The sequence below is a fragment of the Haemorhous mexicanus genome, chromosome 2 (assembly GCF_027477595.1).
Source record: "Haemorhous mexicanus isolate bHaeMex1 chromosome 2, bHaeMex1.pri, whole genome shotgun sequence".
In the NCBI taxonomy this organism is placed as follows: Eukaryota; Metazoa; Chordata; class Aves; order Passeriformes; family Fringillidae; genus Haemorhous; species Haemorhous mexicanus.
This window is the reverse complement of record NC_082342.1, coordinates 89,750,490-89,775,185: the sequence shown is the minus strand read 5'-3', so window position 1 is coordinate 89,775,185 and position 24,696 is coordinate 89,750,490. Positions and strand designations below refer to the sequence as shown.

Sequence of the window (24,696 nt, the reverse complement as noted above, 5' to 3'; positions counted from 1 at the left end):
GCATTAGAAGTGATCAGATCTACAGCTCTTGCAGTAGCAATGGCAGCATTTAAGTGGTAATAGGAACATTTCCATGAAGAACCAAATTCTTTCTTTCTTTCCTCACACAGAATTGAAATAAAAACTGTGGTGCTAAAACTTCAATTTCATGGTACCTAAAAGAGTTTGTGCTCTTCCACGGGAGCAGGAGAGTAAAAATGCCTCCAGTTCTGAAGTGCAAGGGGCTCAAGACTGACAGCACCTCAAAGTGTGCTCTGTAGAAGTGTTGTACCATGAGTTACCTTTACTGTCAGTGTGGGAGAATTATTAAAGAACCTGATCTCAACAGAACAGACAGGTGGTTATGAAACCGTATGGAAACCAGGAAAATATCCCTGTAGGCAAAGCTGTCAAGTCTACGAAAATCTGAAAGTAAAATTGGTATAAATAATTATCTGGAACCAATGAGGCAAGGAAGACAAATACTGTCAAGAGAAAATAAGATACAAATTTAAATCCCCGGCTGCAGGGAGACACGTGAAAGCCAACCATTGTTATAAAGTACAAGATAAGAGGAACAATGCTGTGGTGATTCTTTTCAGTTGAAGAACAGTAGTCTTAAAAACAGTTAATCAAGCCCAGAATATTCATACATTGCTTGCTAATCTAACTTTGCTTCTCTAGTGTTCTTGCTTTCCATTTTGAACACAACTGAAGAAGATGAATATGTAGATTAATCTCATCCTGGAATTAATTTTCATCATAGCTGCTGAATATTTGTACACAAATACCATATTGCTTCAACACATCCTACACTATTAATTTAAAACTGTGAATCCAGGATTGCCTCTTTAGAATGAATTAGTGAAAACTCTAAAAAGGTTGGTAGTCTGATGTCAAGCACCACACACAAATGTTTCCAAAGAGAATGCAAGAACCATCAAAGTGAGATTATCTGTGCTTCTCTTTCTAACTTTTCCTGGCTTATAAAACCCTTGCTACTGCACAGGCATTGTAGATCTTAATGTGTTGGTATCAGTAGACCGTATTCATAAAAGAAATGGAAAATCTGCAGGGCAGGAATACAGCTAATAGCCACAAAAGCAAAGCAACACTCAGGCTGGAAAATAAAGAGATAAGGAATTGCAGCAGTAACCACAGAGAAGCTTTTTAATGGAGCCTTAAGTTGTATTGCAGTAAGGTTTCACTTGTACAATCAAACAATAAATTCATTTTTCAAACAAAAGTTTCCAGTCCCTGCATGGATCCTCTCATGCCAAGACACCTCAGAAACACACTCTGACTGCATGCTTTCTGATGAAAGGACACTTTTTCCTTTGCAGAGAACACTATTGTCAGTTTAGGCAATTTCATTTCCTCCTCACACATACAGTTACAGTTCTGAGGGAAGACTTCAAGCTTTGGGCTTGTAACTTCAGTCCTCTTCACTGCATGTAAGCTCAGGTCCAAAGCAGATGGCAGAAATACCTGACCACACGTTGTGCAGGGATCCACCACAGCCAGTGCTGGACTCTGGGGAGGTAACCTGCTACTTGCATATTTTGAACATCTTTCAGGTGCAGTTATGACTCATATCAAAGAGAACAAGACTTCTGCACAAACTAATCCTCCTTTCTCTTGAGTTTCATGGCAATTACACTGCATTTGAGGCACAATGGATATTAGCTGACTGAACCAGTGCTTGCATGCCAAGGGGATCTTGGTAGATCAGATAAGCCAGATAATTCACACACAAATGGACAGCAGCAACTGTTATGCTCATCCCTTCCTACTACTAATATTTTTGCAGCTGGATTTCTTTCTCAGATAGAGAATAATAAAGATTCACATGATAGAGACCAGAGTCTCTATTATTAGTATGCAAAAGCAAGCTTCATTAATGTTTACTGACAGCACAACTACTTAAGTGATTCAGTCTGGTGTCCTTTAGTCACAGACTCTTGAGGACTGAGGCTTTCTATACAGCAGCAGGGACCACTTCCTTCCAATAAACACTTATGCTCAGTTAATCCAAATTCTTCTTAATTGTTTTTTTTCTACTGTGTATTCACATCTAAAAGGGATTTTTATATCAATTTATCACATTTAACAAACCAACACAAATCAGAGTTAGAGCTGCTGCAGTTATTGTATCCTTTTTCATACCAAGTGGATAGAGAGCATCAGTTTTATTTCTAATGTGAGCAGGTGCATCATCACAGACACCAGGCTTGAGCCAGGAATCTGGAGCAAGGTCCTCAGTGGTCAATCTCAAAGGTGACAGGGTTACACTTCCCTATATTATGTATTAATGAACCCAGTCCAGCAGAGCCAGAGAGGTCTCTATATTACAGAAGTTTCCACAACAAAGTATAATCAGTGGAGTTTAGCTCATTAATAACAGAGCTGAGTGTATGCAAATGCAGTAGCAAGGAGACTTTTAATTATTAGAGAAAAGATACTGATGGAAAGACAGATTTTTTTGCTTCCATCAGCTTGCTAACCAGCTGTTTTCTCAGAGATGTGGCTAGAAGTAGAGCTACATCTCATTTGCTTTTTCTCAAAAACATATTCACTACAACACAGGCTCAATAGATTTGCTAGCCAGGGTTTCTCTGGGCAGAAAATACAGGATGATCTTTCTGCATTTTGGGTCACAGAAGTGTTACTGTTAAGGGTAACCTCTTAGATAACCTTTGAGGGTAACCTCAGAGATAACCTCTAAGCAGACCTCTGTGGGTCAAATTTCTCTGACCCTTTTTGTGAGTTATCTGTAGATGTATATGCCATCAGTTCCTTTATGTTACTATATTGGCTTGCATATTCCATCAAAGGAGCTTCTTGGTTTCTAGAAAAGGAACTAAATTTCAATTTCTGTTCATGTTTTTTTGGTTTCCAAGTGTAGTTTCATTTAACATTAGCACAAATCTTCAACACATCTGAAGCTACTAGCTTATAGGATCATTTCTTTCAGAGACATTAAAGAGGTACCTGTGTATTCTGTACATGTGAGAAAGCTGCTGGAAGACTTGGGAGGGTTTCTCCTCCTCAGAAACAGACAAGAGGAATCAAAAAACCTTGCTACATGGGGAGAAAAAGATCAGTTAGCAAAAATTTTCAACAGGAGCACTTCAGGTTTTCATCTAAAAACCCTGAACAACAAAACATTCTAGTTTGCTCAGAAAAGTTAGAATTAGAATTAAAAGGAACCATAATATCTCTTACAAGGAGAATGACAATGAGGTAGGGACTACACTAAATTCTGTGCAAGGAAAGTACTACCACAAACCTATTTACCTAGCTCATACTCATTTGTGCATATTACACTTGCTAGATTTATTTCCAGACTTAGCGTGTGCATAGGCTACAGACCATCCTTATCTCACAGGATTCTCTTACTCCTTCACACCTCCTTGGTTTTACCTACTATTTACATTGACCTGTTCCTAAATGCATGCACAGAAACAGAGACAATTATGCACAAGATTTAATGGGTGACAAGAGAATTCTTTGCACAGCCACCTATGCTTTCACAAAATAAGCATTAAACCTCATCTAACAGTGTTTGCAATGACATAAACAATTGTAAGGTACCCTGCAGGCTTTTTGGTTGTGGTTCAGTTGCCCTTTCCCATCCATATCAGTTGCAGCAGGAGAGAAATTGCCATACAAGACACTATTGCTGACAGTTGCTCACAGCCATGAAGCCTCATCCCATTCCCACTGGCCTCTATGACTACACCAACAACAAAGAACAGGTCCTGCCAGCAGCCAAAATGATGCAAATAATTTATTTCCAGGAAGCAGAGATAGTGATGCAGCCAGGAGTTTATTGGTGCTTCCCTTGCATCTGTCTTCTCCAGGGAGCTTTTCTTGTGTTCGTTGTTTTTTGCTTTTAGTCCCGCAATGGCCCCCTTGGCTACCCCAAGCAGATGTTTCCTGTTGTCACTGAAGGCAGTGACTAACCATAAAGTTCCAGCAAAACAGAATAACTCACTGTGAAATAAAGCTGAACTAAGAAGCCACTGGGATCCGTGACCCTCAGGATGATATAAGGGAGGTGCTATTTTCATGCTATCAGTCAGAATTGGTTCTTGAACGCCCCACCAATGACAAAACCCTACTTCTTGCTCCATTTCACCCCAGAAGAATTCATTGTGCAGCCCTAAAGCAGGTCTTCTGTGAGGAGGAGCCATCAAAATACAGGTACAGACATGTCTCATGTTGGAATCAATGGCTCCATCCTCAGGGGTAAGTCTGCCTCATGAGCAAGTCTGAAGAAATCCCCTCTCCTTCATTTTCTTCCTTGAGCTTTGTCATCCTTCAGTTACAAAAGTAAATATCTCTTCTATGCTGTTTGAAGCAGCTCTGATTAATTCACCTCCCCAAGACATAATAACGATAATGACAAGAGAAGAGCTCACACCCAGCTGCCAGGCACCAAATAACCAGGAATGTAGAAAAGAGAGCAGGTCTGACTCTAACTTCCCTGTTTAATGGCATGGAGATTGAGAACTCTCATTTTTCATCTGCTGCATAAAAAAATCTCTTGCCATCCCTTTCCTCTATCATCCTCTGTATCGTGATACAAGATGCAGAATCTTCGGGGCTGCTTACCTCCTGCCACTAAGAGACTTCTATTTTTAAGCATATTGAAAAGCTAAATGTGTATTTATGGTACAAAAATACTTTGCTTAGCCTTATAGAGGAGAAAACTGTATGAATCCTTTTATGTTCTATCACTGAGATGTGTTTAGCATTCCACCATCAAACATAATGCAAACTGGCATCAGTTTTCCTAAGAATAATAAGCCAAAACATAATGTGAATACACAAAAAGTGTTGTTGACAGCCTGTTTACAAAATCAAGGACTTTAATGCAGATTTTGTTTTAGCACAAAACCTATTAACATAATAAGAACACCATCTTTATCAGACAACCTGCTATCCTCAGCTGCACTTTTTTTGAGAAACCTAACCTTCTCAGACACCCTGAAACTTGGCTCCCTCACTGTCCTCACTGCCACCAATCCCATGTATTTCTGAAGATTTTATGAAGGCATTTCTACAAATAAAAATGAATGTTCTTCCCACTTCTCAGTACAGATAGGTTTACATTATTAAACACTCGCCCTTTGAGGACACATCATTTTGTAAACCTCCAAGTTCAGATTTGAATGTACAAACAGGGCAATTCGACAAACATTTCAGTAGTTCAGCACATTTTCAGGGACAAACCCACTCCCTTTCTCCAAGTTATGAAGGCCAGAGTAGTAGAACCAAGATAAATAACCTTAAATATTCAACTAAGCCCCAGTTCAGGAAAGCAGGTAAGCAAGTGTTTCACCATTCGAGAACATAAATGTCTTTTTAGAAACAAAATATCATTAAAATACTTCTATATAAAAATGTTTTCCCAAATTAAGGACTTTCTCTGAAGAACATATGCTTAATAATCTGGTTGTGAGGAGATGTTTTACATGAACCTACCTGAGCTTTGTATGAGGTCCAGTTTTCTGTGATATCTTTACTAAACATTAAAACAGAAAAAGAACCATAGACATTTGAAATCCAAGGAGGACTTTTGCAGCAACAGTGCTCAAAGAGAAAAACTGCAGCCATTTATCACAAAGGTGGTGTACAGGGCTCTGTTTTATCTATAAAACACACAGGAACAATCCTAGGCTTGGTTGTGTAACTTTCATTTTGGTGTTCTCCCTCTCCTGAGTGCTTGCCTCTTTCAATGTTTGCGTATGCAGCAAGTATAGACATTGTCTACAGAGATCTATCTCATCAATAGAAAAATTCATTGATGGGTTAATTCTTTTTTTTTCCTGTGCAGAGATGCCAAGTTTGACAGATATTTCACATGGGCAGCAAAAGAAAAAAATCCTTTCTAATTTGGGCCACAGAAAATTCGTGCAAAATTTAATTATATCAGGGAAAATTTACTGTAAATGTTTCAAAAACCCTTACAACAAATGCTAAATCCAAAATGTAAATATTTGCAAATTTAAATATTTCAAAATCTCCAATCTGTTTATATGCAGTATATATAACAGATGTTCTCTGGATTTTGTTGCTATTTAAAGGTGTTTATAGCAATTAAAATGAAAAAAAAAATTAAATTCTCTGTAAATACAGAATATTTACATTGAATTGGAGTACTTATCTGGAAACAAAATTCCAGCTCTAACCTGCTTTGGAGAAAACCTAACCACCTACTTATTTTTCCAATCTGACAGTGGAAACAAGAATAGAGGAAGTATTTTATTGCAAGAGAAAGGATTGTGTGATTATGTGTTTAATATTCATCTTCCCTTAATCTTGCTCTTGACAAATATCTTGAACTGTCAGGTGGCCTTATTTACTGGTAACACTGAAAAGGGTGCCTATAATGACAATATTTATTATCTGGAATGTATCTGACAAGATTTTGCTTGCAGTCACATCCATGTTGTGCTAGTGCATACCTTACATCATATGTAGTAGTAAACTGAGGTCTTTGAGCCCAAGAAAATTACCTTTGGGCTCTTCACTTACTTTGATTGGTATGGTACAAAAACTCAGCATACATTTATTCATATCCTTCTTCAGCTTGACATTAAGATTTCTTCCCATTTTCACAAAATCAAGACAGAAAAATTTCCTCTCATAAATTATTGCCAATCAAGTCACACTGCTTGGGACCAGACCTGGTGGATCTACAAACAAACATTTTGCACAGAGTTCAGAGTGTTTGCCCACATTAATCCCCCAAGCTGTTTTTCCAACCAGATCTTAAAAATAAACAGTTATGTGTTTCCTGAGATCATGGACTGATCTTTGGCTGTGGCAATGCACATACCTTTAAGGCAGATAATGTGTGGATTAGCTTTCTTTGCTCACAGCTTTAACCACCACTGAAAACCTAGATCACAACTGAATAATTTATGTGCTATAATCAAACTAGCAGCACTAACTTTGATATATTTCTGTTTATCTGGTAAGTTGCTCCTTATTTATAAAACCTTGAAAAATATATGTGTACTCCACAGGTTTCCTTTTCTTAGGTGCTCTGGGAGCTTAATAAATGAATTCACTGGCTATAATCTATAGCCATCTGAGTTCAAAAGTGAATTCAGGAAAGATAAAGAGAAACAAGACATCCTGAACCTGAGGAAAAATCCCGAGGAAAATCTGAAGTTTTCAATTTACGTCCATGAGTCCCAGCACTGTCAGACTTGCTGTGATTGTTTTACTTCAATTCAGTGTCTTTAATGGTCTTCATGGCCAGTGCTTGAAACACACACAAGGTTATAGGGTGGAAAGTACAGTAGGTGTATTTATGAAATAGAAGGAGACTATGACATTGGGAAATAACCCCTTTTCTCATTTTCCTTAAAATTGTTTGTAACTAAGAGGGGGTTTCTCTCACTCACAAACTTTATTAAGAATAAGTAGACAGAGGCCATCCAAAAAAAAGTGGGACAGGAAAAACAAATAAGTTAAAGTTTTATTTGGCAAACAGAGTGTGAATGAACAAGGAATAAGGTTTAAAGTAGCAGATAAGTATGAAAGTAAAAAATCTGGTGGACAATAAATGCAAGAGGAAAGAAGGAGGCATGAAAGGAAGCAGGAAAAAAAGAAAAATCTGCAGCTCCCTGCTGGGTTATGTCTCTTGTTGTAGCACTCTGCAGCAACCATACTCCTGTTATCTTGTACAGGTAGGCAGCTCATACACCATGGACAAACCAGTATGTGTTAATTTTCTTAAAAATAACAGCAAGTCTTTTACTCCAGCCAGGATAATAGTAATGATGGCCAAGACCACATCTTGAGAGGGCTTTTTTCCCATTACTGATTCATTAGGCAAAGCACTAACTGAAACTACTGCTAATGAATCACTGCTGCCTATCAAAGTTGAAACAGCAACCTGAAAAGAGAAAATAACAGTATGTGGTCAACTTTAAACATAGTGCAAAACCCCTTTTGCTTTTTATTATTTTGAGTAGCTCCAGGATGTCAGTAATCCTATAATATTCCCCCTGATAAGAAATCTGTGAAGAAAGGTTTCTCCCTTATCCTCTCCCTTTAGAGCATCTATGGAGAAAGATTTTAATCCCCCTCTCAATAAATCACCAACAGTTGTTGATTTTCAGTTGTCCTTAATAAATTGCTCAGATCTTAACATGCTGGCTTAATCTGCACTGGTTAGCACTTATTCTGAATTGCTAGGATTTCCTATCATAAATTCACTTCAGAAATATTAATTTAATGCTTCAGCTATTTCATTATTTTTTTGGATCTGGTTCCCAATAATTTTCCTGGCATCCCATTGGAACAAACACAGAGACTTATGCTTAGTATATTTCTTTTCAGTCTACTTCAGGTGCCACTGATTTTCTGTTGTTTGAAAACTATTAATTCTGTAATGTGGGCAAATGTAGGGAATAACCATCTGATAGCTGTTACACTGATGTTTCCACATTTTTATTAGTATCTAAAACAATAGATTGTGTTTGCATATAACTGCATATTTTGCTATGTGTTCAATAATATTTCTTTAGCAAAATCCAAAGAATCCATATAGAAAAAGTATCTTTAGTAAGCACTTCAGATATCTGGATACATTCAGGAAACAAAAATGTGAACAAATCCATTGACTATGAAAATTTTCACAGAAAGCCAGCAACACAGCAGGAAATCAAAACCTTTGATTCCCGGACCTGTTGCCATGTACTAGATCTAAAATCATGCTGAGTCACTGGAGGAAGTCTGCAGTACCAGTTGTCTGAGGACAATTTTTGCAAATACTTTGTAAATAATATTTGACTTTTAGATGAGACTTTTCTCTTCCTTGGTGGTCAAACAATTTTTGTTTCTTACTATACCTTTTAAATTTGGTGTCTTAGAAATAACACACTTTATTTCAACTTTTATTAAGAAAATCAGGATTGCTTTCTAGGACTAGACTTAGTGTTAATGAAGACATGGTACCAGAAACTTTAGTATGTTGTGAGATAAGTTTTACAAGTAGCTGTGAAACAATCCCTGCAATTAGGCAAGTTTCCTTTTATAACTGTGATCTGCACTTGGCATATTCCTCAAAGAATAAATCATAATATCTTTCTCAAGACAGTTGGCTGCTTCTAAATTCTACAGTTTAGTTCTATTATTCCAATAGAATTGAGAAACACTTTTTGAATCATAGCTCAGTAACGTCTTGCTAGCAAGGTGTTCATAAACTCACTGTGCCACATAAGAAAACATTTCCAGTTTTTAAAGTAATTTTGGTTTGACCTGTAGTTACTACAGAGATTAAAGATATCCAGTCCAGCAGCTCTCAAAAATATTAAACTACCACGGTATAAGGGGTATGGACCCTTCCATGAAGATCTGGAGGGAATCCAGTTGGTTCTGCAATGGTCAACATATTTTTAAATGGTCTAGAGTTTAAAGTAAAAGGTTAAATGTGGAAGTCCAAGGGTTATTCAGAAGAACACTATTAATAATAAAGAGTTACAAAAAGCCCTAGCAAGAGCAAACAACTGGGAAAACTTTTTCTATGATATTCACTGTGGACAGATGTAAAGTAACATAGAGGAACAAAATTGACCTTAATTGACATGCTAAACAATGTGAGCTAATAATTATGGCCCAGGAAAGGGTGCTTGTTATTGTAAGATGTTCTTCTATAAAAATATATTCCTCAGTTGTCAATACAGACTTGTCAATATAGTCCAAGAAGTGATCTTAACAATTATTAGGAATAAAATGGAAAATCGGAAGAAATAAGAAGGCTGCTGTGTAAATCCATGGTGTCTTGGCTAGCGTTGATACTTCTCACCTTTTCAACTCAAAAAGGCCATAGTGAAACTTTGGAAGGTGGAAAAGGGGATGAGCAAAGATATGAGACCATTTCCTTATAGCAACTGAACAAATGAACTATGGTTTCCAGACTGAAAATAGATCTTTAGAATCATGATTCAGAAAAAAGATGGCTATGTGTTACCCCTCCTCAACCAAAAAACTTGGGAAAGGAATTTGGAGAGAGGTGTCATAAAAATAAATTAGCAAAGGACAGGTACAAAGCCAACATCTGGAATCATTTTCCCACAATGTATAGTTCATCTGTTGATAAACTATTCAGCTGTTGAGACAGCTGAATTCACATGGGTTCAGCAAGGATCTGGATAAGTTTGTGGAAGGACAATCCATTGGCTGTGATGTATTTAAGGTGCTGTCTCTCATTCAAGAATCTCTGAGTCGCAGAGAAGGCAGTTTGATGTTTGCTCTGTGCTTCGAAAGAGGCAGCTGCTAAGCCAATTGCCAGGGCAGATGCTGGGCTGGGCAGACCCCTGGCCACTCTCAGTGCTGTTATTTGCTACATAGCTCACTCTTTGGTGAAGCTCTATTATTTTTCTGATTCTTTCCTTGCTTTCAGTGATTGCCTTGCTTATCTGCTGGAGATGGTTTCTTTTACTCAGCGTGGCTTACTTTGCCTGATAGCCCTGTAATTCATATGCTGCTATCTTATTGCATTTTACACAGCTCAGAAAGGGCAAGTAGACTTCAGAGAATCATATCTTTATATTTACTATATGTCTTAAAACAAACATCACCAAATAGCCTAATAGAATGTCAATGAAAATGAGGAAACCATCCTCTGACATATACTAGACAGACTAAAGATATAGACATATTAAAGATATACTTTAGATATACTAAATATAATACACTTCTACATTATTTATTACTTAACTAATATTTTATTTAGTTATTTAGAGAGAATTTCACTGGAAAAATAACTTCCACCCACTCTTCAGATCCCATCCATTTTTATGGAATACTGCACACTGGTTTTGTCCAGGATGTAGCCACTGTAATTGTGCCCTTTTGATGTGCAGATTACATTGATAACTATAATGGAAGGCAATGAAAAGTGTACTTCATTACCTTGAAATTATCTGAAGCACCTGGGTAATTTTCATTGCACTCACACAAAGCTCTGTGTAAACAAACAATTTTATTTTATTTTTACAATTTGCTTTTTCATTTAAGGTCTTACTGAGCTCTTGGCTGTGCAAAAGAAGATGAAAGATTGTTGAAGGAAGAAAAGTTAGTTTATATTAAGAAAATCCTCAGCAAAATAATGTGTCATTAAAAAAAATCCTTGAAGCAGAATAAACTCAAGTTCAGCTGTCTAAAAGTGTTGTTATCAACATGACTTTGTACTCCCTGCACATTACTTGTTTTCTTTCCAAAGGACAAGTTACATAGCAGAAAGAAAATCCCATTTGAACGCTGTTGATGTAGCACTCCTGAAGCCTGTGAGATCTCTCTGGCACCAATGTGTTCAGAAGTATTTGCTGACATGAATAAATGGATAACATTTGCTGCATTTCTGTTTTCTTCCTTCCAGCAGACAGTAAGTGCAAAATGCATTTTTTTACCAGCTAGTGTGATTGCATTATTAGCACAGTTTGGTTACATTTTACAGGAAAGTTTCAAGGGTTCTGAAGCAGAATATGGTTTTAGTTAATTTTTTTAATCCTTAAAAACCACAACCAAAATAATTAGCATACTGTTTTGTGTGACATAGTATCATTTTTATACTCATACATGCAAACTGGGTTTTAATGTAACAGAATAGAAAAAAAAACTTAAAATGTCATGTTTTAGCAGAAGCTGATTTTGCATTTTCTAGGGCTTAATACAACAGTTCTTGTGCAATCAATGAATGCATCAATATTGCCCCACTGTGAGAAATATTGAGGGTTATAAAATACCCTGTGGCTATTTTTAACCAGAGATCAGTGTAAAACTGATTAAAATAAATTTTTGTTTAATTGAAACAGAATTCCAGTTATTACATAGTAAACTGCTTTTTATATTGAGAGTAAGACAGGTCAAATTCAATTGCAGAAATACTGCATGAAGGAGTGTCTTTCAGGGTCATCATTTATTCTTTGTTCTGTTCTGTTTTGTTTTTTTTTTTTTTTTTTTTGTTTTGATCCAGACTTATAGAGGTTTGGTGAGGTTTTTTGTATTGGTTTTGTGGGATTTTTTTTTCTGTTTTGTTTTGTTTTATATCTATAAAAGGATTCAGAAGTTATGCAGGTTCTGGGAGAATATCTTCTGTTCTACAGGTGGTCACTGTTAGCACAACCTCGAGGTTTCTCAGCAGTGTTCCAAACTCAGCCCCACCACAGGACACTTCACTGATCTGGGGGGTTGGGCATGGGTGGGGATGGATATCTTGGGGAGAGGTCTGGAATCAGCTCTTCCCCTCTGGCTCCACACACTTTCTCTGCTATCCCTGAACCTACGAGGAAAGGTGTCAGCTCTTGCTTGGAGTGGGTGCTGTGCCTCATTTGCATTGGCCTCTTAGCATTTCCCATTTAAAACAAATCCTGGTGAGGGATGCAACCTATATATGAGTAAAACAGGACGTATGAATAATCTCACATCTCCTCACTTTGGCAGGGGATATACTGCTTCTTTCTCACTTACCTGGTTACCTCAAGGACTAAGCAGAAGCAAAAGCCACATTTGATCATTTCTACTGGCTTCCTGTAATTTAGCCTCACCCACTTGTGTTGCACTCACCAGGTTGCCAATTTTTCTGACTCAAGATAAAACACACCCACCATTAATTCAGGCCAAACCCATCAAGGTTTTGGAAGATTTGGCATTGAACTCTTGAGTAGCTCACAGGACTTAATACTCATAAAGACAATTTTGACCTGTTCTGGCAACCAATTATATAAAACAATATATGTGGTTTAAAACATTATCACCAGAGATAAGGAAATCAAAGCCATAGTATGAGCTCATTGTTCCATATAGTGTATTAACCTATTAAAATACTCAGAGTACTCCTTCACAAAAATGAATTAATGATTAAATGGAAGATGTTTGATGCTTTATCACTATTTTTGATTGTCCTTTTATAAGAAGAGTAGCATTAGTTTATTTTTAGAAAAAAAAAATAGAAGTAGCATAACATTGTTTAGGAACTTTAAAATGAAAACCAAAGCCTCTGGGCAATACAATCCTGCTACCAAAATAATAATTCCTTCCACAGCACATTTTCAGGACATGTGTTTATTTTTAATGTAGATAATGATACATCCTTCAAAGTGTACAGATATTCTGCTTAACTTTCAATTATTACAACTTGAATATTAATTACTTTCATACAAATAGCTAAATATATTGACAAAGAAAAATGAAGCCCTAAAAAGAAATTACTGAACATCTGCTATTGTGAATGAATTTTTCATCTGTGACTATACTCAGATTGTGTCAATACAAACTTTCAGGCACAGCATATTCCCTTGAGATGGTTCCTTTTTATCTGCACACTAATTGCATTCATAATGAAATATATGGATTCTTTTAATTTAGATCGTCTAATTCTCCATATTGTTCATAAAACAAAAGGTTAAGAATGACCATATCTGAATTTTATGCCAACAATCATTTTGATTGATACCATATGCTGGGATTTTACACATTGTTTTCCTTTCATATGTGTTCTTAGCATTCTGATATAAACTGAACAAAAGGGAAAGTTTATCTGAGTCTTGAAAGTATAAATTACTATGAGTTCCAACCTACTACAACATGAGCAACAAGAAGATAGCACATCCCAATGGTACAGGACACGATCATCATGGGGAAACCTAACCTGGAACAACAATAAAAGAAAGCAAAGATTAGTAAGGTTACTATAGTTTGTCCTCCAACCAATTTACAACGAGGGTAGTTTGAATTATCCTACACATTCCAAGTGAAAAATATGTTCATAGTAATACCAAAAGCAGAGAGGTTCTGAGCATATAACAGTATCATATTCAAGCTCACCTTTCTACCTCCAACCTTAGAGATATGAGGTCAAAATTCACATAGTTTCATTGGTTTCAGAACATCTGTTGTAATTTACATTGTCTGAGAATCTTGCATGCTTTGTTGTTTTGGCAGTTTTCAGGTTTTTTCCCTAGCACATAACATGCAATTATACAGGTAAAATAACAATTCTTACAAATTATGCAGCTTAGAAATTACTTTCAAGTGTGCAACCCTTCAGATTCGGTGTATGTTCCTGGTATGGCACTTTGAAACACAACATGTATGGATCAAACCCATTAAATTGTTTCCCTGTTGATCTGAGTCACATCCAGCTAGCACCCCCCTTTCATACCTCTCACCATGTCTAACAGACTTGAGTATTAACAGACTGTTGGAAATAAGCCCCAGGCACTTGTAAAATTACTAAAACCTTCCTGCTCTACCCAAAAAACTATTTTTTTTCACCACAGGAAAAGATTTTCAGGCAACACCCAGATTTATTACCTCTTTTTAGACTGACAAACACAGAGAGCAGAGACAGACAAGTGAAAAGGGTGCTGGGGTGTTGGCCAAGTCCTGATGGCTAAATCTGTAGGTCTTTCAGAACTGTGAAAAAGTAAGAGGTTTTCTGAAACTCAAAAGCATTTTTGTATGATACGAGGAGTCTGTGAAAAAACTCTGCTGTGATCACACTAATTTGTTTTATGTTACTGAAATCACAAGGAGAGCTGAGATGAGAAATGATCATGCCACAAATGATACCCTTATACACTTTCTTTTGCCAGATTCAGACAAGAGTTTTCATAAAACTCAGAAAAGCCCAGCAATGTTGTCTGAAGTTCAGCATTTTATTAATTCTTTTTCTTGAACTAAGACCAGCTTACACATGTGGGTATACTAATTCTGCCTTTCTGCCTGCCTTTGCCCTTTGGAAGTTACTTGAGCCTCTTCCCCTCTGCCATTGCTGACAGAGTTCTAAGAGATGCCCATTTTCTAGGGGACAGGAGGACATTATTCTCTGAGCTTGGTTGAATGAGCAGCTCCTTCCCTTAGCAAGCTACGGCTAGAAGAGATGTCTTGGGGCATTAAATGTGGCCCCCAATTCCTCAGGCTATGAATCCCTTGCATAAAATGAAAACTAAAACTCTCAATTGCTCATTGCCATCTGCTTTCTGCCTGCAGCTGTGTCATTGCCCTAAACTCATGAGATCCTCATGAGATGTTTCTTCTGTTGCTGTTTCTCTGGAAAACTGACTGGCAGAGGCATAGATGTGGCCAGCAGATCCAAAGTGCCTATAACAGTCATTGGTTTGAGTTTCTGAGAAAGGAATTCTACCAGCAGTGAAGGTCACTGCAAACACAAAAATAATCAGCCCTAGTCTACAAAGTTCGTAGAATAACTGGGAAATTAATGAAAACAAGCCCTCATAAAAATATGTAGGAATTATTTAGGAAAGAGCAAGTTTGTCCATTATGCCAGCTTCATGGTCACTCAACCCAGTATGGAACTGTGCTTATCTCACACACCTACAGAAATAGATTCAATCCAAGAGAAGAAAAGGAAACCCCCTGCAGACAGAAAATGTGCAAAGAGAAGACTGTCAGACTGACAGGTGATCTCATTTCTGTGTCCTTGACACCCCTCTGAGGAAGTTGGCCTGGCTCCTTGGGTACAAGAAGTGTCCCTGTGTCCATCACTCAATTGCCGGCAAGATCTGCCTCAGAAGGACAGTTCCCACCATGCCTGTCTCCAGAGGCTTTCTTCATCATCCCTCTAGGGTTTTGGACCTGGTGAGCTGGCCTCTTCTGCCATTTTGGCATCAGGCATCATTATTGCTCTTCTACCTCCAAAACCATTGATGTTAAGCTGCCATTTGGACTTGGGAAAAAAAAAAAGAGAGATTAGAGAGAAGGGACAGCTGTGTCCAAGAGGTGAATGGAAAAAGGTACAAAAGATTGCTAGAAAGGGTTAGAGAATTGTCACAGCTTTCAAATATTTCCTGAAAAGTCTGAAATGCATTTGGAGGATTTTTTGGGAGGTGGAAGGGTTTTTTTTTTCTTATGAACATGCATAAATATACTGCAGAGAAGTATTATTTGTTTTCCAATCCAACTGGTCAGACCCTTGCTTTTGAATGACTTGTTTCTTGAAAGAGCTGAATACTCTTCAATCACTAAACTATGATCAAGCTGACTATATTGTAAAACCGAAGAGCTAATGCTTCTCCTGGAGTTATTTTAGGGGAAAAAAACCCTCCAAAAATAAGTAAATTAATTTCCTGGCTAGCCAGCTGTTTTGCAGACCGTTCCCATTCTTCTGTGAGCCAATCTGATCTGTGGCATTGCCTAATCTCACTTAGACAAGTGTCCTGATAAGACAAGAAAAAAAGCAAACCCAGCAATGGCTATAGGAATTAAATAGGGTAGCTAAAACCCCCTACTACATCCTTTAGTATATTTAATGAATGCCCCCTGTGGCTCTATCTCCATGACAGGCTAGTGAGCTGGAGATTGCTGCAGCACTAATATGAGCAGCAACTGCTGTTTGACAGAAAACATAGATCTCTTGACCTCACACATGGCAAGCAATGAGCTGGCACTGGGAGGATTGGAGACAGAGCAGATCTTAGTCTGTATTAATGCCACCTACCAAACCTTCCTGGAGAATGCACAGTAGCTCAGCAATGAATGGCAATATGTTGCCTTTGTGAAGACTGGTAAGGGGAAGAAAGGATCCAAAAAGATTCAAGGGCTACTTTACCACTGAAAAGAGAACAAAAGATTTGTTCAAACCTGGAGGAGGCACATGCAAGAAAATGGATTAATTACACAGGGCCACATGCAGGAATTGGGATCACGCCACCACTGTCACAGTGCCAGTCAAATGTGTAGCTGGAGGCAGAATCAGCCGGCCTGGGGAGGACCCTCACTGCACATAGTGTGGGTGCTTGCACAGGGCACAATTGCAAAGCTGTTATGCTCATTGCATGGGCAATTACCCCACAACTTGAGGTCTGAATTTCAGGCTTGCTGGCCTGAGCACTAATGTAATTGGATCAAATTCAATGTGGAATTTGTGTACCAGAGCGAGAAGAGATAAACACACTAAGTATTAGTTACTGCAGAGTTAATAGAGTGCTTGAGTATCGTGGGATCGTGCTGCTTACACTACCCATTGCTCTTTCCCAAGGAACAAAAAGTTCCTGTCCTATGCCACATATGACACGATGTACGGTTACAAATATTTTCTTTAGTTATAATAAGTCCAAGAATGCATATTAAACAATGTAAAACTTACTTCCAGCCACTCTTATTTCCAGAATACCCCTTGGAATCAAAAGGGCCATGTCATTCTTTTGCTCCTCTCCAGGGAAAAGGATCAGTGGAGTTTAGAACACAAAACCTTTTGTGTTCTAAAACTTCAGATTCATGAGAAACACTAATGATCATATTTGCATAAAAATACATTTTTGCATCCTGCACTGCACTTTCCTTGTCTTTTCCTCTCTCCAGACAGGGATATACACAGAGCCTGCATGGTTCAAAAAGGGCATCTTGGCGCTCTGCAGCCAGCTGAGGGAGGGCTTGCCATTGCAGAGAGGAAGCAAGCTCAGATACAAGAAAGGGAAGGATGGCAGGATTTAGCAGTCACTCCCTTTTCCCCCTCCTCCTCTTCATATTAGAGGCTTACATGGAAAACTCCTATCTAAATGAAGTGGCCCAACCTAAATATACACAAAAAGCAGATGTTAGCTCAGTGTGAGATAGTGAGAATCTTTCAAGTGAGAGCCCCAGGGACCTGCCTTGGACAAAGTTTTACTTATTAATAACTTCAGCGATCCAGTAACGAAAAGCTTGCAAATTGTCCCAGTGTGGGGGAGATGTCAGACTCTGTGGAGAGCAGAATTCAGCATAATCTTTCTTAGGAAACCAAAATGAGAATTTGAAATGAACAAAATGAAACTCTGTGGAGGTAAGTGTGAAATATGTATTAGAAGTCAACTGTGGGCATAAAACTAGCAAGAGAAGTGAGCCTTTTTGCTGGAAATGACCTAGATATTTCTAATTCTGTCTCACTGCAAGATTTCTGGCCCTGTATTTGCTTGGAAAAAGGAAAACCACTTTATGATTATTCTGGGAATAAAATCTATTTTTATTAAGTTTCTATGGAAGTGAATATTACAGTTTTCTTAGGTTGTAAGTTTATCCCATATTATTTGCTAAATAATAATAGTGAAGCCTTTGGGGTCAGAACTGAGTTTTCTTGAACAAACTGGTTTCCTACATTTGTTACCTTGCAGCTCTATTTTGTGATGCTTCAAGAGCCAGTAGGATCCAGTATGTATAAGACCCAGGTTCATTGCCCTGTTCTGCTTGATGGGACACAAAATATAAGATGTTCTCATGCATGAAAACCTTGCCTACATGCACTACCTTCATTGACAGCTCAAAACTTGCCCAGCCTGTGCATCCTTGGGGAAATCTGTGGAAGGCACATGTCTCCTAAGAAAGGGGGAACCTTCAGTGGATTCTCAGTGGAAAAGCAACAGCAGAAATCTCCCAAGACCAGACCATTGGCAGTGAGAGAAGACTGGTGGTAGACAGGGGTAAGAGCTAAAAAAAATGTTAAAGCTAACTTTAACTCCTACTTGTATTTGCAATTTAATGCAAAATTTAAATTCAACTGGTAGAGTTTAATCAGGCTTAAAATTTCGGTTTTTCTCATTTTGTATCAGTTTCATGCTGCAGGTTCTACAGAAGTTATAACCTCAGTTTTTGCAGAAACAGGGCCTGGACAGATGGTCGAAACTAATTGAACATGAACCATGAACTTGTCTTTGCAACAAGGAAGGATAATGGTATCTTGGGATGCATTAAGAAAATATTACGATCAGGTCAAGAGAGGTAATCCTTTCCCTCTATTCAGCGCTTCTGAGGAGTGGATCCAACCTGGAGTGGCCAGCCTGGAGTGTTGGATCCAGTTTTGGCCTTCCCAGTAAAAGAGATATGGACATAATGGAGAGAGCCCAGTGAAGGGTTACAATGATTACAGGACTGGAAGATCAATAATACAAGGAAAGGCCTGAGGGCTGGGGCTGTGCAGCCTGGAGAAGAGAAGGCTCAGAGGGGAACTCATCAATGTCTATAAGTTCTTGAGGGCATTGTGTAAAGAACACAGCACCAGGTCTTCCTCAGTGATGCCTGGGGAAAGGACCAGAGACAGAGCAAAATGAAACACAGGAGGTTCTGTCTGAACATCAGGAAACACTTTTTTTTTACTGTGTTGGTGACCAAGCACTGACACAGGTTGCCCAGGGAGATTGTGGAGTCTCCATCCTTGGAGGTATTCAAAAGTCATATGGATATGGCCCAGGGAAATAGGCTCTGGGTGGTCCTGCTTGAGAGAGACCTCCAGAGGTCCCTTCCAACCTCAACCACTCTGTAATTCTCAGACTTTTATTTGTTCCTCTGTTATTCAACACAGGATAAGTAGGCATCATCTGCACACCTGAAGACTGACATCTCATCAGAAATTATTTAATGAAGAAAAGAAGAGAGATAATTCTTCTCAGTCTTGAACAGTCTCTCACTGTATGAAGTGTTTTGTTCTGGAATTTTGATAAATACAAACTCATTCTTAAAAGAAGATCTAAAAGTCTCTGAAAGCAGCCTCAAAAAAGAGACTCAGGTGTGAGCATGCTTAGGACATACATAAGGGTAGTTCTGAACAAAAGGAAAGTTACACATTTTAATGAAATGTCATTATTTAATTTGCAAAGTAAGTAATTTTCTCATCAACAAAAGGATATAACTACAATATTCATCCTATTTCTTCTTTCCATTTCTATCCATGCAGACTACCTTCTGAGAGCCCTATCATTTCAGTTGTATCAACCTTTCCATCATTGCTAGTCTTTGACACACTGATCCAGCTTATCTGAAAGGAACGTATGGACTTTCCTATCAGCTTAAAGAAAACACATTCAAAATGTTTATCATATACTCATGGCCCCTTCAAATCTAGACACCTGTTGTAGCTCAGAAAGCAGGTGGCTAAAACAGCAAGTGATCATTAATTTAACATTAAATTACTGTGAATTTCATATAGTCTGGAATTACATAAAAATTATAGTGTAGTTACCTACTAGTTACCATACATAGGAGTTTCTGTGAAATTTAAAACACAGAACAAAACCTATAATTCTATATTCATTGGCTTGCTAAATTTTTAACAATTTCTCATTATATTCTTTCTGTTTGAATCTATGCCAAGATTTTCCACGGAATTACTGCCTGGAGTAAACTTAATATAGGGAAAACCAGATCCTGAGAAGGAAAATAGAAAAATGCTATCTAGAATATTCTCCTAAAGGTGTTTGGCTCTTATAGTTATCTGCAGAGTTATATGCAGAACAAGCAATGGGCCTTTCCTTGGCCTTTCAAAATTCTGATTACAGAAAGAAGAATTTCAGACTTTTATTCTGAGACAATAGAGGTCTGCCACCTCTACCTGGCAGTTTCAAATGACTGTTAATACAATATCTGTTCCAGTCTCTGTCTAGGTCTCTGTGGTGCAACTGAGATTAAATACAGGACTGTCAGAATAAGTGACTGATAATTATCGAAAGCCCATTCACATGAGGTGAGTTAGTAGCCAGTAAGAAAAATCATGAAAAAATTGGAAGACACATTACTTCTAGTAAAAAAGATACTGTAATTGATCATTTAAAAATCAGCCAGACAATTGTTAGATGACAAGGGTATCTCATCTTTCTTTTAAAAATAAATATACTATTCCAATAGAAAAATGTGAAATCCTGCAGACAGCCAGGGAAGAACACAATCTCAAGTACAGAAACAGACCTGAACACACAGAACTAGGTATAATATTTTTCTCAGAAAGACAAACATAATATAGATAAATTTGTCTGTGTGGATCCGCCTAGAGGCATATAATAAACTTCAGCCAAACAACCCCATTCAATGCTACAGGTTTGGGAAAGAGTGGCTGGAAAATCTACCCCAGTGGCTGGTCAACAGCCACTGAACATGAGCCAAATTGTGCCCAGGTGACCAAGAAAGCCAATGGCACTTTGGCCTGTAACAGAAATAGTGTGCCCAGCAGGACCAGGACAGTGATTGTGCCCTTGTGCTGGTGAGACCACTCCTCAAGTCCTGTGTTCAGTTCTGGGCCCTTCACTTTCACAAGGAAAGCACTGGGATACTGGATTGTATCCAGAGAAACAGAGCTGGTGAAGAGGCTGGAGTACAAGTCCTGTGAGGAGCAGCTGAGGAAGCTGGGGTTGTCTAGCTTGTAGAAGAGGAGGCTAAGGGGTGACCTTATTGCTCAACTACTACCTGAAAGGAGGTTGTAGCAAGGTGTCAGTTGGTCTCTTCTGGGCAACCAGTGATAGGGCAAGAGGAAACAGCCTCAAGTTTTGCCAGGGAAAATTTAGGTTAGATGTTCAGAACAATTTCTTCACTGACAGGGTGGTTAGGCACTGGAACAGGCTGCTCAGGGAAGTGTGGAGTCACCATCCCTGGAGGTGAACTCTGCAACGTTAGGGTAATGACATTTGGTAATGTTCAGGGTCTTTTTACAAGCTAAAAGATTCCAAGTTTCTATGAATATTAGGGGAAGGTCTTCTCTATAGACAGACTAGTTCATACTCTACTAAAGAAGTATGACATGCCACAATAAAGTGAGGCATAAAGATTCCAAATGATCTGTTAGTGCTTTTTGTGACTTCATGTCATCCTTGGATCTATCATTACATATTAGCAATGTATTTGCTCTCTACATCTTTTAGGCAGATCCCAAAACAAATTTTATCCTCAATTTCCGGCTTCTGGTTTTGTTATGAAATCTTCATGCCATTCTAAAGTCTAGGAAATGCAAATGTATGTAATTGGCTCAGCTTCCTGGGAAAACTATACTTATTTCTCTTCCACACATCTGTGTAATGAGGTGTGGTTGTGAGTCTGAGCTTAAGAAGATTAAAATCATCATGACCAGCTAGAAGAGAAAATCAATGAAGTACGTCTTGTCTGACAGCACTTGTTCTCATGAATTGTTTGAATGGTTCTGATACAAATATTCTACTAATGAGACAGATTTTTACAAAACTAGTGAGGTTTACTGTGCAAAAATGAGTGCATTAGGACTGTTGAAATGGGTTTTGCAATATTTGCAGTTACAGTTTCTGTATTTTATGAAACATTTAGCATATTTTAAACTCACTTCTGGCAATTATATGCTTTTCTCTCTTGCCAAAAGCAAATTCGAGGCTTAAGGACATTTTTCTTTAAATACCTTTTTATAGCTCAAATCTCCCTGCTATAGAAATGTCACATAAACTGAAATGTTTTGCTCATTTTTGAAACAAAATGTATCTACCCATTTTTTAGACTACAATGTATTTTTATATGGTTTAAACAAATCAAAGATAATGGGTATGGCAGAAATTTACTGTGATTTATTTTAGTTCCAAAATCTTTCAAATTAAATAACCTTTCCTAACTCTTTATTATCTTGCTTTTTCTTAGCAAGGATTCAGGAGAGGAAGTTGCTTGAATGTTATTTCCATTAATGTCCTTAATTCCAGCCCTCACAAATGGTATCTTGGGGCACTTTTCTTAGGTTTTATTTTCTTCCAAATGGACTCTTTTATTTTGATTAAAGCACAAGATAAAAGGAAATTACATTTTTTGGTAGAGATTCATCAGCCCATTCATTAATAATTTCATCAGAGCACACACAACTATTTTTAAAACCCTAGACATTGCTAAAAAGACAGATGTTGCATAAAAAGGAGTATGTTCCACCCTGTACCCCTCTTTTTCTCTCCACTTTGAGATTCCCATTCTAGTGCCACACAATGTAATGATAGAGAACTCGTGTACCGAAGTTCACCAGGACAAAGGAGCAATGTAATTGCATTTTTAATTAAGAAGTAGAAGAATGTTTCCTGTGCACTAATGATTATTTTTCATTACGAATTCAGCAGATGCCTCCTGATAAAAGGGTGTTAATGATGTAAGGCCAGTAAACTTTCCACCACAAGCCCTATGCTACAGGCTGTGCAGAGAGCGGAGATTTTCATTCCAGCAGGGTGCACTTGGAGGTTTCCCTCCCACCCACCATGAAATGTTAACAAAAGGTAAATGAGGGGGCAGATGGAGACTTACAATCCCTCACTGCCATCATGGTGCACTGCAGGGGACAGGCCTTTCTGCCCCAGAGGAGCCACAGATCTGAGCTCTTACCTGCTCTTTAAAAGGAAAACTTTTTATAAACAGTCTGATTTTAAGTGCACTAGCAAACTAAGGTTAAATGAAACGAATTCTATTTGAAGTGCATCCATTCCACAGCATTTTAAAGCTCCCATATAAAAAGCATTAGAAAAATAAATAATATTTAAATATACCCTCTGAATTGTCACAGATGTATATACCAACATTTTTAACAAGATGAAAGAAAATCATAGGATCATAGAATGGTCTGGGTTGGAAGAGACCTTAAAAATTATCTAGTTCCACCCCCTCTGCAGGGGGCAGGGATAACATCTGGCTAGACCAGGTTCCTCAGAGCTCCCTCCAGTCCAGCTTTAAACACTTCCAGGGATGGGATATCCACAGCCTCTCTGGACAATCTCTTCCAATGTCTCACCATCTTCACAGTAAAGATGTTTCTAATATCTAACCTAAGTCTGCTTTCTGTTTGGAGCCTTTATGGTCTTGCAAATAGCCTCTCTCCACCTTTCTCATAGACTCCCTTCAGGTACTGAAAACCACAACAAGGTCACCTCATGGAGACCTAACAGATGGAGAAGATGGAAAAAGTGTAATGTGGGAAGGCAGATAAGCACCACCAGCAGGATGATTAAACATGGGCTTAGCTACACGAGCAGTTCCCAGATAATGTAATCAATCAGGCAGAAGCATCACTGTCTAATTGTTACAAATGGCCAACTTAGGCCTCAAGGCACTTCCAGCTGATAGGGCAGAGCTTGAGAAAGTCCAGTTCTCTACTCCTAAAAATGTACTACATTTTCAGAAATTATTTGAGAAAGACACATTAGTCCTGGTGTTGTCATCTAACCCACACCATCGTGAGTGTTACTCAGGCCTGTGCTGGAAATAGGAATTAGAGTGTCTGAAATGAGGGAAAAACAGAAATAAAAGCACTGGATTTTTTCTTTTTTAATTATGAAGATAATATTTATATTTTCAACAAGTGGGTGAAAACTAAGATGCTTGCTCCACTTATTTCTGCCTCTCTCCTCCCATCTCCAACTCTGCAGAGGAAGGGAAGGATTGCTACTCCTGGAATGCAAGCATGCAAATGGGTCCACACTTAACTGATTACAGAACACAGGAGGGTAATAGAAGCTCACTAACGAGTGAGTTATGTAGGAGATGGCCTGGGTCAGCAATTTACACCCAGGTTACACCCGGGTACCCCAGTCTTCATCCTTTTTCTGTTTTAGTCCTTTGAACAGCTTGGACCGTCAAACAATTGGTTTAAGTGTAATCAAGTGATTCTGAACTCTTCCAAAGTCCCACCACAGAAACACAAAATTAGCTTTCTAAAATATCAGGATTATTATTTCAGATATGTTTAAGATGTTTTCCATGTTAGTTTATTTCTCTAAAGGTTAACAGAGCTAAGCTTAACAGAGTTCTGAATTTTCTGTCTTAGAAAGAGAGGGTACAGTAAAACACTTTAATGCATTTTTACTGTAGCATCATGAAAAAATCTGAAACAAGCTAGGTATTAATATTCTTACAGTACCAGAGATGGAATATGAGTATTTACTGAGTGTAATATTTAGGGGTTTTTTTCCTCTTTGCCTTTAGAAAATCTATTATTTATATAGT

General features: G+C 38.1%; 1 protein-coding gene across 1 annotated transcript in view; it reads right to left on the bottom strand.

Annotated features, from left to right (window-relative positions):
• Positions 1-13,052: 13,052 nt before the first annotated feature.
• The window catches only part of OCA2 (OCA2 melanosomal transmembrane protein), a 186,672-nt gene continuing 175,028 nt past the window's right edge, over positions 13,053-24,696 (bottom strand). Inside the window, 1 exon segment of the mRNA XM_059839443.1 lies at positions 13,053-13,654. Within this exon segment, the coding sequence (XP_059695426.1) occupies positions 13,567-13,654 (88 nt within the window). The 3' untranslated portion in view covers positions 13,053-13,566.